General features: G+C 33.9%; 1 protein-coding gene across 2 annotated transcripts in view; it reads left to right on the plus strand.

Annotated features, from left to right (window-relative positions):
• The window catches only part of Btl (fibroblast growth factor receptor), a 109,181-nt gene that overhangs the window by 37,254 nt on the left and 56,033 nt on the right, over positions 1 to 15,894 (plus strand). For both annotated transcript variants that reach the window (XM_012697583.4, NM_001044093.2), the window contains 1 exon segment: positions 15,585 to 15,729. In XM_012697583.4, the coding sequence (XP_012553037.2) occupies positions 15,627 to 15,729 (103 nt within the window). In that variant the 5' untranslated portion in view covers positions 15,585 to 15,626.

Here is a 15,894-nt window from a genome sequence, read left to right on the forward strand (position 1 = left end):
ATCATTTTCCTGCCCTTCTCCCAGACACCTGGGTTCAGCGCAACATGTTTTCTCCTTTCATACTCCTCTATCATATACCATTTCTTCGCTCACTCCCCTCTTACACATCTAATTACTCGTCGAATCCCACATACAGGTATACAATTTTTCTAATGTATATATTGTTCGAATTACTGTATGGGAAGCATTCATGCGTTCCAGAATGGGGTAGCCGTTGTACTATAGAACTGGGATTTAGGTCTCGTGTCTCAAGGTGGGTGGCGGCATTTACGTAGTTGATGTCTTTTTTTTTATTGCTTAGATGGGTGGACGAGCTCATAGCTCACCTGGTGTTAAGTGGTTACTGCAGCCCATAGACATCTACAACGTAAATGCGCCACCCACCTTGAGATATAAATTCTAAGGTCCCAGTATAGTTACAACGACTGCCCCACCCTTCAAACCGAAACGCATTACTGCTTCACGGCAGAAATAGGCGGGGTGGTGGTACCTACCCGTGCACCAGTAAAAAGTCTACGGGCTTTAGTAACCACTTAACACCAGGTCACCGTGAATTCGTTCACTGGCATCCGAGTCAAAAAAATTTTTTTTTTAATTTTGGTTTCGATTGACTTGCGTAACTGATTGTTCTTGAATATTGTTTTCACGTATGTATTTGACCGCAGATATCGATCGTTCTTTCATGACCTAGGTGACGAATCACCTATATGTTTTTCAATGCGGAGTCAACGTACAAAAAGCAAACGAATTATCTGTAAAAGATTAATGTGTTTATTTCGATTCACGTCTGATTAACTCGACACGATGGCGCCTGAAGGGTAAAACATAAGGACGGCTATTTTTGTCCTACAAAACTACACATAGAATTAAAAACAAATCCATTACACGCTTACCTTAGTCCGTAGCTGTCACATTATGTACTTACACATGTGGTCTTGTATCGGTAATGGCAATCAGTGATTAGATTAGTGAATAAATGATATGAATAGTTCGAATTCTCGCAAAGATGATTCAAAAAAATTTTTATTATCTTGAAAATATTTTGTGTATGTGTAGGAATGTATTTACAAAAATATATCTCTTTAAACAAAACCGATTTGTGATAAAAATAAAATGTTTATTTGGATATTTAAAAATAATTATTATATGTCTAGACTAACAACTGTTTATACTACTTTTTAAAATTAGTTTACGTTTTTGTATAGCAAAAACTGCGGTGGTATTCACACTTGTAGTATTTATGTGGCTCGATGATGTGCCATTCATTTTTTATAATTTTTGTCTTGTAGCTACTAATGAGTTTTAATATCAAATAGAATACCTAATGGAAATTACTCTTTTAAGTTAATAAGAAATCAAAAAAAACTTTATATAATTACGATTTTAACGTGCTCAATTATAATTATGATCGAATACGATAATTGGGCGAAAACTAATTTAAAAATTATAACGCAGTTATTATTGTACTTAAATTTACTGATTTATGTTTAATTTACCTAAATTAATTGTAAAAAGTTAAATCCTATCATAAATATGTGAATGTTTCGTAAAATGTCAGCGCCAATTCTATATTTAAAAGATGTACGGTTTCTTAATTTTCTCATTAATGTTTTTAAAGTTACTAGAGGTCCCGCAGTAGTCGAAATTCGACTATAATTAATTGGAATTGTAAGTTTGTACACTATTATGAATGTATTTTATACTTCTATAATCACAAATTTCGCTAAGACTACACTATAAAAAATATTAACAAAGACAAACAATATTTAATCTATTCTCAATTTGACAACAGACGTCAAGAACAAAAGTTTGACAATAAATAGTATGCATGCGTGTGTGCGTCAAATACATGGTATGTAGTGTGTGTAATGTTTTCTTTATTGATTTAATGTATATTTTGTGCATTATTTAAAAAAAAAATTAGCATTGTGCACTTCTTCTCTATTATCTCTATAAGTGTGGAAAATTTCATACTTCTCCGTCCGCACAATTATCTTAAAAAGGGATACAAAGTTTTTGCTTGACGTATTAATATATAGATAAAAATACATTCAAAGTTATACAAAAATACACCCTTCCTAACTTATACGATTACGGTCCGGGATAGTCTAGACACTGTATTAAGTAACAGAATAGTCCACACAGAGGGTGCATTAGAACGCGGGACCGGTGTTGTTTATACCTCGCTCAAGTTCATCTATTATTAGTTAGATTATTGACCTTGTCGGTATCAGCTGGCAATGATTTAGAGTTCACTACATCATTCAGCTCTAATACACAATTAGCTCATCGACGGAATAGATCAGATGGATTGAACATGAGAAATGTTTGGAGTGCCTTGTACATTAGACGTCTAAGGCTGTAATCTGTTTGTAGGGAAGCTACTGGACTAGAATTGAGAAGTAGACCAAGAATATATTTTCAGTCGCTTTGAAATATGTATATATTTATTTTACTAAGGGCTTTCAGTTTCTTGTTGATTCTTGTCAGTGATGAATCTGTTTTCCGGATGACGGAAAACTCTCGTAAAGGTTAATTTCAATTAAAAAAAAAGGTTTTTTGGATAACAAACAGAAAAAAATATAGCAGCACAGGTAGCCCTAAAGCGGTTTGTAATTAAGACCTTAGAACTCATGTCTCAAGATTGGTGGCGGCATTTATATTGTAGATCTATGTCTTGCATTCTATAGCTCGGGCTCCTGTAACCACTTAACGCCATTGATTGAGTTGTGAGCTCTTCTAAGCTAATTAAAATAAATAATTAAAATAAGTAAAAAATTACGCCCTGAAACATAGTCGTTACTTCGATCTCAGGACTCTGGATAAATTGTTCTGTTTAAGTGCTCAACGTACTTACATTTCTTACTGAAGCACTAAATATTGATATGGTAATTTTGCAGAGATTTTTTTGTTTAAAATAAAATTCAATGTAATAACGTGAACGCCTTATAAAACATATCTAATTACACGGCACTTATTTTCGACGCTCTTCAAACCGAGGATAAATGAACAGACAAATGTTTTTAGAATCATGATGACCTGAATACCAGAGCATACGTCTGTCATTTAGAGAGTAATGTTTAGGAATTTTACTTCAGTTTTCTCGAATTATATTTCTTCAAGGAACAAGTCGCTCGTGACTATGAACTCAATGCGGTAAAACTATTATTTTTCCTAGCAAAACGACAGTGTTCTCCTATCAAGGTTTCAGTACTGCTTTGGAGCACCTACGTCAATTGGGAGATGATAATGAGAAGCAATGCCAACTCTGTATTCTCATATTTATATGACAGACTAGCGGCCAGCTCCAACTCCGCTCGGGTCTTTAACAAAAATTTCAACGATATTTGACGTTGTTTTATTTTTTTAAATAAATGAACACGTATTGCGGCATAGCTATAATAGTTAGACATTTGCTGTCGCGACACTTTTTGTAAATAATAATGTGTTCTACAAAGTCGTAGTACATTATTTTATTCTATCATCAATAGTTTTCGCAGGGCACGCGATGTAAATAATATTTTATGTAATTTTTTTACACTTTGGGTTACATTATTGGAGTTTTAGAAAGGATCCCTAATTTTTCCCAAAAAAGATTATAAGCTATGTCACTTGGGAAAAGTGTAGCTTCCAAACAGTGAAATAATTTTCAAATCGGTTCAGTAGTTTTGGAGCATATTCATTACAAATAAACAAACAAATCTTTCCTCTTTATAATATTAGTATAGATATTTTAAGTTTCCTCTCGTTTAAAAATCGTAAGATAAAAACCGTTTTCAACAGAGTTGCTATTTAGTATGACACGTGTGATGTTGCAGATTACTACACGCTGTGTTATACGAGGAACAGATAAAAAATATGTTTTTTAAATTTAATAAATAATAAAGGTACATAAATATACTTTATTTTATACCTTGGACGTTTATGTGTTCAATGTGAGGTCACGTAATGGATTCATGAAATGAATACATTCATTTTTTGAAGATAACAAAAAAAGTTTTACAATAAATGTTAATGGATATGGTATTAGTGAATGTAATCGTTTTTTTTGTTGTTCTTCAGTACTACCAGTACATAAAATTAAAAACAATAATTAACAATAAACAAGACAAGAACTAAATGGTCTTAACCACGCAATTTGTAATCCTGTTGATATAATTTTAATACTAAAAACATCTAAAGCACCGACAATAAAGTATCAAGTTATCGACTTTTTATTACTTTTCCGCTTACGTAATTATTATTCAAAGGACAGAATATATCCGAATCGGTTCGCTTCACTACCACGATTGTATTCTAACTGTCAAATTGTATTGTATTCTGCGGAAGTAGGTCTGTACTACACGATTAATTTGATCTAATAAGTCAAAACTAGAGGTCCCGCAGTAGTCGAAATTCGACTACTGGGAATTGTAAGTTTGTACACTATTATGATTGTATTTTATACTACTATAATTACAAATTTCGCCAAGACTACACTATAAAAATTATGAACAAAGACAAACCATGTTCTATTCTCAATTTGACAACAGACGTCAAGAACAAAAGTTTGACAATAAATAGTATGCATGCGTGTGTGCGGAAAATACATGGTATGTAGTGTGTGTAATGTTTCCTTTATTGATTTTTTTAGGCATTATTTTAAAAAAATATTAGCATTGTTCACTTCTTCTCTATATTCTCTATAAGTGTGGAAAATTTCATACTCCTCCGTCCGCACAATTTTCGTAAAAAGGGATACAAAGTTTTTGCTTCACGTATTAATATATAGATGAATGTTTGTGTTCTATATTCACGCGTCTATATTCGACGGTTTCTGGCATAGAATCATCATCGTAGGATCCCGTGTGCTACGCGTGAACGAATTCAACATCTATATTTTATGAAATTAGCGATTGTGACAGTAAAGCGTAGGAGATAACAGTCCAAGTCGGCAGTTAAACAATATTAATAGTGTAATTTGTACATAAGTATAAAAAAATATCAGAGACTCATTTTTCATCACTATCCTACCCTTTTCCCAGTCACCTGGGGTCGGCGCAACATGTTTTCTCCTTCCATACTCTTCTATCATATACCATTTCTTCGCTCACTCCCCTCTTACCCATATCGTCTTTCACACAGTCTATCCATTTCTTCTTAGGTCTACGTCTTCCTCTATATCCTTCCACATTCATAGTTAACACTCTCTTACCAACCTCATTTTCATTTTGTCTAATCACATGTCCATACCATCCCAAACGCGCACTCCTCAGCTTCTCTGTCACAGGTGCCACTTTCAACTTCCTCTAACATATTCATTCCGTATTCTATCCATTCTCGTTACTCCACACATCCATCGCAACATTCGCATCTCTGCTGCATGCAATGCCAAAAAAATATCAGAGACTATAATATAATAAAATATGTATAGAATATATCAGAGACAAAATTAAAACCCTTGGTGATATTGTGTGTGAAAAAATCGTGTATGTTTGTTGGGAAATGTTTACAGCGCTGATTTAGGGTTTCACTGTTGAAAAATCAATTTTGTTTGACAGTTAATCAGCTTTATTTTACCATACACGCCATACAGTAAGATGTAATTTCTAAATATCTCTTACATGATTGTTACAAGACAAACTTTTCATTAATTTCGATTTGAGATTACTGGTGGTAGGAACACGCGTGAGTCTGCACGGGTAGATACCACCACCCCGACTATTTCTGTCGTGAAGCAGTAATACGTTTCGGTTTGAAGGCTGGGGCAGCCGTTGTGACTATACTGAGGCCTTAGAACTCATATCTCAAGGTGGGTGGCGGCATTTACGTTGTAGATGTCTATGGGCTCCGCTAACCATCACGAAAATCGTAAAGTATTCCACAAACATTGGAAATTCAGCAGTCGTCCTAATTTACACATTATTCAAATCATTTAAACGGAAATCCGACACGAAACTATGCTTAGATAATCAGTACGACGTTCTAAATAGATTCCGTTAGGTATGAACGCGCCTATATTCCTGTCACGTAACGAAGAGTATAGTAGCCGACTTTACAGGCTTTTGTATTCATCGCTTATTTTACTTGTAACGTATGAAGGATTATACTAATCAAAGTATTGTTTAGATATGCCATAAAACTGGTATTCGTTTAATTATCAAAATTCCACTAAAAACATTGTCACTTGTTATTGACATTTTGAAGAAAATTTACTATATCAACAGTACCTACCCACAAAACAAAAAAAAAGAAAATCATTTGAGAAACCTCTGATTTCCTCTGGAAGAATTGTACTTGAGTAAAATAATCTTCTTAAATTAAATATTAAATATTCTTAATAAAAACAAATCGACAAATCAGAACAAATGGGAGAGCCGTTAAACAATATAATTGAGCTTCCAATCTGTAACTTCTATAGGCTCTGGAAACCACTAAATATTAAGAGAGCTCATTCGGCTATGCGAAAAAAAATAAACAAAACATTTATTAAAATCGCGTAAATTACGTTCGTGGTGCTATGTAAGATATATTTCATAAAGTTATGACATTTAATATGTAATTAATGTATAATAAATATAATAGTATTTATTTCTTCATACTCAGAATATAATTTTAAATTATCGATATTCATTAAAAAAATCGACAACGTTCCCCTCACTACATCCACATTCAACAGAGGGCTTATTAAGTTTTTGATACAATAAAATTTTTGGATCCTGGATTACGATTTGTAAGAGCACACATTGTACACACAAAGCCGGATACTTTTTTTTTCTTTCTATTTATTGGTTTTTAATTTGGTATTGTCGTGAATTACCGAACAATGTGTTTGCAGTTTTGGTTCTTGATGTCTTCTAATATATAGGGGTCAAATGTATACTTTTTTTTGTAAATGTAGTTTTATATCATTCGTCTTTATTAGTGACGAATTTATATAATTTGTGATTCCCATGAAAGATAATGGCATTAGGGAGAATATTGTTTATTGTCGATTTCTGTGAGCCTAGAGTGGTAACTGGGTAGTATCAAAGAATCAACAAGACTGAATAAAGCGTTATAAAAGTAAAGAGCTTCTATTTAGAGTACCTTAAAGTTCATTTAAACTATGGTACACCGAAACACTTGACACAGAAGATCCTTAAGGATGAAATGTCGGGTGTACGTCGGGCGAGTCCTTTAAAACCAGATAAGACTAAAACTAATTGTAGGGCGCTTTTAAAGATTCAAAACATTCGTTAATTAGAATAACGCTAAATTTACTTTCCGTATTTAAGGAACATTGTAGGCTGTTTATAAATATCGCCTTTTTTATTGCTTAGATGGGTGGACGAGCTCACAGCCCACCTGGTGTTAAGTAGTTACTGGAGCCCATAGACATACACAACGTAAATACGCCACCCACCTTGAGACATAAGTTCTAAGGTCTCAGTATAGTTACAACGGCTGCCCCACCCTTCAAACCGAAACGCATTACTGTTTTACGGCAAAAATAGGCGGGGTGGTGGTACCTACCCGCGCGCGGCCTCACAAGAGGTCCTACCACAAGTAATAAAATGTTATTCTTGTGCCTTCAATGTTATTCTTCCATCTGCCTTGATTTACAGTGATGTAGACTTCTGCGACTTTTGAATGAGCGTGTTGCTGATTTGGTCATTCCATCGGCAAGGCTACTCATTCCTTCCTTCATTTTTATAAAGGTATTAAAAATTAACTTTGGGCAATTTATTTGGCTAATCTATTTCTATATATATAAAAATGAATTGTTGTTCGTTAGTCTCGCTAAAACTCGAGAACGGCTGGACCGATTTGACTAATTTTGGTCTTGAATTATTTGTGGAAGTCCAGAAAAGGTTTAAAACGTAGATAGATATGAAAATTCTCGGAATTAAATATAATAACAATTTTGTTATCCCTTTGATGTCCCCCCCGTCAGACGGATTCCTTTTTTTTGTTTTAACTTTATTTTATACAAAAGTTTAGGTTTTTTATTTGTCGATTGAGGCACTACTAAGTCTGCCCGATCAGCTAGTCCCGAATAAATCATAATTTCACTCACAATTTTTCTCCTGTTCCGTTTTCTGCCGGTCACTCTTCTCAAGTCATCTCTCTGCCTGGCCGCAGACGCCTCACATTAAGTTGGCCGATGTGCGGTGTTAACTCAAGAGCCTGTCAAGTCGTCTGCCACTTCCAATTCAGCCAGCCTAGTATTTGAGCTATGCTGATGAATTTAGCTCTCTATCATTAAATTTAAACAGACATAACCAATACAACAGAATACCAAATATAAAGCATACCACATTCATCATTAGGTGATTACGTTTTGCAGTTCAACACACTCATTGGATGATACGAAACAGATCGAGCTCGTATTCTATATAATATGTATAATAATGCGTATGATGTAAACATCGTACAAGTCTTTCTTGTTATGTGGTCAGTGACCCTTATTATTTTCGAAGTGTTACAAAACTTTAGGCATGTTGCACTGAAATGTTTTCTTAAAAACAATCTCATATATCGATCATCAAAAAAGTCGATTCAATTTCTAAATTTAAATACAGTTCGAAGTTTTAGCTGCTTGAGAATTATGAGAATTGTATTTACTGGAAAAATAGGAGCACGTTCTGTGAGCCTGTAAGTGTAGGTACCACCACCGACCTACACCTGGGGCCAAGCACAAATTCGTTCCAGTTTGAAGGATGGGCAGTCATTGCCAATAGAGAATAGAGACTTAGAACTCCTATCTCTGGGTGGCTGGCGGCATTTGAGTTTGCTGATGTCTATGGGCTTCGGTAACTGCTCTTACGACTGATGACCGGAATAAGTATTATTTTGTGAAAATTCGGACTGTAAACACGTGTCTAATAAACAATAAAGGTTACTAAGGTACAAACTTAAATATGTACTTAAGCTAATGAAGCTTACAAGCATCTAATAGTTCTAAATAGTATAAGGTAGATCATCAAATTTATAGACAGTTTATTACCTTTATTTCGCATTGACATAATGTTTAGATGAAGTCGCTTTTAATGATAACCACATAGAGATTATATTTGAAGAGTAATACCAGTGCTTGTACTAAATAATAATTAAAAAGTTAATGTGTACTTGAATCTACTACAAGCACTTTGTCTGGAGTGCTAACCCTTTGCTGCTATTTATATTTTATCTGTTTTCCATTTGCTGTAGGTCAGTTACTAACAATTATTTAAAGAACAATTTAATGGAGTTCTTAACACACAACCACGAGCTAGTTAGACATTTTTGTACACGAACAAGGAATTGTTGATACCAACATGAAAAAAGTAGATTGTTACAGATCTTTTTTGAAGAAATTTTTTGGCGGGAATATTATTTGGTTGCCCAAATATTTATAAACTATCCAGATTCAACCATAATAATTGTTTTGATTGGCGTATTATTTGTGAATATAAATTTAATAGTTTCTTAAAGAGTTTTCGAAAATTCATAAGTCTGGGAAAACGTCATGAACTCATATAGGTATGTTTGTAGACGAAATCGATTGCCATATTGAAAAAAGGACGTAAGTAGACATCAGTTGGTATGTAAAAAATACAATCAAAATGCCTATACTTATCTGAGAAGAAGTCAAGGCTACCATAACCCATGGTGGCTTTATGGTAATCTTCCATGGTACATTAACCGTTCATTCGAGGGTGCGCAGTTTATATTTAGCTACCGAAGGCCAGGTGAGAAACCCTTGGAATATAAACCAACCTAAGTTTTGAGCGTATTTAATAATAACAGTATGACTGTGTATCTTTGGTTTGATTCCGTTTAATTTCATTTGATTAATTAATTTCTAAAATGATTCATAATTTACTATGAATGTTTTATTAATTATTTTCCTATTAGATTTATAGTTTTTTTTTTTTTTTCGGAGACGTCCTTATCTAATACGTAAGTAAAAAGTATTAAATTTTAAATCTTAAAGTAAATTAATGATTATTTTAAGTGAGAGTCGTGCCCGAATAAAACGTTACTAGTGTATTCTTAAAACTGAAATTATTTTAATTCATAATATTGATGATTAAGCCTTCTAGTGCTGAGCTTATTTTCACATATTTCGGAGAAATTGCAAAAGAACTGCTGGAAAAAAAATATGATAAATTTGCCGCAAAATAATTTTAAATGGTAATTTATGAATGTTAATAACTTATTAAAAACGTTATACTTGCGTGTGCTAAGTCGATAGGTATTAGACCTATAATCAAACTACGTAATAATCGGTATTCCGACGCTCCACACTTTATATGCGTTAATAGGGCGTCGATCTTTATTTATTTATTTATTGCTTAGATGGGTGGATGAGCTCATAGCCCACTTGGTGTTAAGTGGTTACTGGAGCCCATGTACATCTTCAACATAAATGCGCCACCCACCTTGAGATATAAGTTGTAAAGTCTCAAGTATAGTTACAACGGCTGCCCCACCCTTCAAACCGAAACGCATTACTGCTTCACGGCAGAAATAGGCAGGGTGGTGGTACCTACCCGCGCGGACGCACAAGAGGTCTTACCACCAGTAAAAATCTCTATCGACGGTTCACCTTCAAAGGGTTTAAAAACATTTAAATTAGTATTCCATTTCAAATGTTTCAAATTTCGAATATTCAGTCGCGACACGCCGCGCACCTCTGTTCGACGACGACGCAGGAAGTTTACCGGAGCACGTGCGCAAGCTTCCTCGCACAGGATGTTTTAAAATTCGAACGCGATCCGCCATTTCGATTCCCAATTCGCGGGTTTTATTGCGCGATCCGTTGTATCCTAAAGGCAATAAAGGTTTGCCAGCCGCCATTTTGGTTTTCGTTTTTGTGTTACTTTTCCTCTGATCCTTCCTAAAATAAGTATTTTGCGTAAATTGCATTAATGTAAAGCTGTTTTACCGAAAGCCAAAAGCAAAATAAATTATTGCTGTGAAGATATATTCGAGATGATCCCATCATCTCCTTGTTACCATCTTACCTCCCGCCACCGGAGCAGAGTTCATCCATATTATCTGGAACTGCTGCGTTCATCGACAGTGCGTTTCCAAAGATATTTTCTGCCACGCACCATCCGGTTTTGGAATGAACTCCCCTTCACGGGGTTTCCCAAGCGCTATGACATGTCCTTCTTCAAACGAGGCTTGTGGAGAGTACTTAACGGTAGGCAGCGGCTTGGCTCTGCCCCTGGCATTGCTGACTTCTGCTAAGGCAATAAAAAATCTTTAAAAGTCTTCGTTCAGCATTCTCAATGCGTCAAAATGGAAAACGAAATAAATAATAGTTTAAAAAAACTAACAAAAAACGCTTTTATAGAAAATCCAACTAAACAAAGAAAATAAATTTGGTAAGATAGGGTAAGAAAACATGATTTTATTGTAAAAAAGCGTGGGGTGCTTTTCAGGATATTATCAAAATAACCCTTCTACTCATATCTGTTCATAAAATATTTATAGCTACGGATACCATGCACCCACGCTTTTTTTTACAATAAAATCATGTTTTCTAACACTATTTTTAATCCAAATTTATTTAGTTGGATTTTCTATAAAAGCGTATTTTGTTAGTTTTTTTTAAATCATTATTTATTTTCTCATTTTTTAGTTGAATTTCAATTTTCTCAATTATTTTTTTAATATTGTATTGTCATCGGTCCTCAATAAGTATACCAAATTTCGAGTTAATCCGACGTTTTGAAGGGGGTCAAAATCACGTTCAAAGATTTTGTTACAAACATACACACGTCTGAAGCTAATAATAAAAGCGTATTAAAAACAATTAGGACATTACTACCACAAATTTAACTTGCGCTCGGTGTCAATCGTGACTATTCACAGCGACTGACAATTGGCGGTTTGTTGATTCAAATAATGCGGCTTCAGATAAACACAGTCCGTGTTATTTGCGGTCAGTTCGTAATTGACACAAACTATTTGCCGGTTCACGAATTATTCCGATGCTATGTATTATGATGACGAGTTTATTAATGAAACTGTTTAATAAAGTGGACTACTATTAATATTGGTGCATTGTTTTGCAGTCGTCACACCAAATATGTTCATCTGTTATGTATTATGATGACAAATGAAATTGTTTTATAAAGTGGACTACTATTAATATTGGTGCATTGGTTTGCAGTCGTCACACCAAATATGTTCATCGCTTTGCTACAATCTTCACGATATTACAATCGTCAGTGAGAAAATGATTCCACTGAGAATTCTAGCCTTCAGTATTAAGGTATCTGAAGCGAGAAGGAGAGGGCTCTAGATATAAAACCTCTTCTAATATACAAGCCGTTTGATTGAGAAACTAAAACGTAATGATACAAATTTTTTTTTTTTGCACAAAAGCACAAGTGTAATGGTGTACGGTAAATATATAAATTTGTCCAATAAAAAAAATTTCACATGTACGGTTTATTATAATTTGCGAAATAGCTTTTTAAAAAACACACACTGTATTCAAAAACATAATAGATTGTTTACAAATATTACAAAAAAAAAACCTCTATCGCAGATGGCCGCACAGACGCATAGGGTGCATGTTACATAATTATTTATTCGTAGAGTTTACCTCTTTTAGGTAAATGAGTTTATAAATAGGACGAAAACGACTTAGAAATGATAAGAGCTACATTTTATGTCGAGAACGCTGAAAGAAACGAACTCGTGTGATGTTTAAATTTTGAATCCGCTCAAAACTATTATACATCTGTTTTATTTGAAATAATGTAACTTTACATAAGTTAATACACATTTTTCATTGGATTACTTAACGGCTTTTTTTTTCAATTCATTTAAGTATATAATGATTTCACATAAATCATTAACAGAGTCCTATATGATTAACGATCCGAATACATATTGTTGACAGGTCTATTTCGAATGAAGGGGGCAATAATGAAAAAAATATATATCGAAATGGATCTAATTTTAAATATGGCAACAGAGGTTAACCCTTCATCGTATGATATACGGCAGAGGGGCACGTGTTATACTGCCTAATGAAAACTAACATAAAACAGAACTGGCTTAAAAACTTTCAGCCCTCTGTTTAAACTTTGGCTATTTACTTTTATGATGGATCGTAAAAATTTAACTGTTTATGCGGTGATGTATGTAGGAGGAGAAAGTTGTTTTTGGGGGCGATTACTTACCGTTTGTCTCTAGTTTTATATTGTTATTTAAAACTTTTAAATAATAAACTTTTTTTTTTATATTGATGACCTTTATTTACCTAATAATTATAATTATGTAATTTTATTTCACAAATCATTTTGGGATCCCATAAAGCTGATATCAAAACTAAGAAAAATACGAATATCGATTTATATTCGATTGTTTTCTTACGGTTTTTATAATATCATATCCGATTCGCATTAACACACACAAACCCGGAATGCCATGTCGACCGGATCAGCGTAACGGTTAATTAATAAACTGTGTTATTTTATACATTTAAATTTGTTTATTTTCAAGTTTAATTTTACACGCGGTCGTCGATCCCGCGTACTGAGCGAACTTTAGTTATTACAGTACATATTTAAGAAATCGGATACGACGGCTCAATGAGAAGCAGAACCGTATTGAGGTATTCCAGAAATCGTAAGAGACGACAAAATCCGTCTTTGAATTTCGGAATTAATTTTTAGTCTTCTTCTTCTATATCGTTCCCTCACAACTGAGGATCGCAACCACATACGACGTACTTCTAATGTGCTCGATCATGGGTAGAATGGACTGCATGGTACAGACTACCACCAAGTGCTTCTCTTGCTAGATCTGACCATCTAGCTGGTGTTCTGCCCACGCCGCGCTTGCCCTCTATGCGACCCGTAATTATGAGCTTCTCTAATTCATGTCTGGGAGACCGCACGATGTGTTCGAAGAAGCTATGCAATAATTTAGTCTATGCAATACCAATTTTTAGATTTGTTTTTTACGCGAAGTTAGAAATGTCAACTGAAATAATAGAAAATCATTTCCGTTTTATATTACCTGCATTTTAGTTCGTTTAATAAATTGAAGGGTGTAAAGCTATATGGTTTAAGCAATATTTCGCTTAATACGCTACATTTATTTTTGTAATTAAAAGTGCATTCTTTGGTATTAGCATTAGGAGTTCGATGTTTTTAATTGAACTTTAATTGAGTTTTCTCCATTTAAATAGCAGAAGTTTTTTTTTTTGTGATATTTTTTTTCTACATTCAAATTTGAAATTGCTTTCCTGTAGAGTTATAAAAATGTCGCTTAATTGAAGGCCTTTTACCCCTCAATATGTACGAAAAAATCCAATATCCTTTCACACCTCGATATGCACGAAATAAGGATTTTTATGAAATAAAAATTTTACTCACACTAGTAACTATTAAAACTACATTTTAGTTACGTCAGTGTAGACTTCTATAAAAAGGTATTCTTTGAAAATTGAATGAATCTTCGTAGCACATTAAAAATGTATCTATTTTAAATTAGATTACGTGAAGTGTTGATTAAAATTGATCCTTGATTAAATTCTATTGAAGGTTTATTTAACTGTTTTGATGTGCATATTATAGTATGTACTTTTTATAGCACGAATTCGTACATACTCGTAATAAATAAAATAACTAATATGAAATTTCGAATTTAGTAACACACTCCAACAAATAAGTAGACTAAAATAATCCTTTTCTTCTCTGACTGTAAGGTCGAGATTCCAATGTCGGACATTTGCAATAAATAGACACAAATGAGCTTCGACATTTATTGGTTTTCACGCACCCTGTATTTTAGAGGTTGCAGCTTTGCAACACGTTACCTATTTAGACTTTATTACCTGAGCGTAAGTGATTCTATTTTTGGGTAAACAGATGTCTCATTCAAAGTTCGGAGTTGGTCAGTTGAATGCAATATGTGCGTTCAAAAAATTATTAATGTGTTTTGGTATATTATCTTTTTTACCCTACCTATGCTGGTAAGATGTAGGTGAGCTCACGGGGCTCAGCCTGGTCAGTTTTGGTAAGACTAGCCTTAGCAAGAGCAATCCTTCGCAGAATCTACCAGCGGGGAATAGTATCATAATTTTTTTTTTAAACATCGCCACTATTTCTTGACTAAATGTAAAACTAATGAAAATAAGTAGTCTCTTAAGAACGAATAATGATATAATGATTAAAATGACAGATCAGATTACATTTAAATAATTAGTTATCGTGAGCGAGCTAACCCATAGACACAGCCCACTGAGTTTCTCGCCGGATCTTCTCAGTGGGTCGCGTTCCCGATCCGGTGGTAGATTCTGCGAAGCACTGCTCTTGCTAGAGTCAGTGTTAGCAACTCTCCGGTTGAGCCCCGCGAGCTCACCTACAAACGTTAGGGCGAAGCTGAAATAGCCTCTCAAGGCTATCAGCATAGGTAGAAAAAAAAAAAACCTTTGGTATCAAATTATACGGTACCTATTATAGAATGATTTGAAATAAACGCTACTAATTTGTTGATATTACTAAAACTTTAAAATTTATAGGAATTCTTTATATGTATGTATATCTAAATATAAAAAAAATTATAATTAAATGAGTAAAATAATGATATAATTTCTTTTATTGTTACAGTATCTAATGGATTCGACAAGGAGTTGAGGTTCGAAAACAGAAATGAACCTCACCGCCATTGCGTTTTGGCGCGTTACGCGCGTAACCGTACTGCTGATTACCTTGGTAGCCACGTGTACAGTTTCAGCAAGAGACATTGTACTAGGTAAGTGATATTTATATAGATTGACACAATTAAAATTTCATAAAAAAAAAAACACATAATATAGCCGCCACTACATTATTGTGTACGATGAATAAAACAAATACGGCTACATAGAGAGAGAGAGAGAGAAAGAGAGAGAGTGAGTATTCTTTATTGTACACCAAA

This window comes from Bombyx mori, chromosome 7 (assembly GCF_030269925.1).
Source record: "Bombyx mori chromosome 7, ASM3026992v2".
NCBI lineage: Eukaryota > Metazoa > Arthropoda > Insecta > Lepidoptera > Bombycidae > Bombyx > Bombyx mori.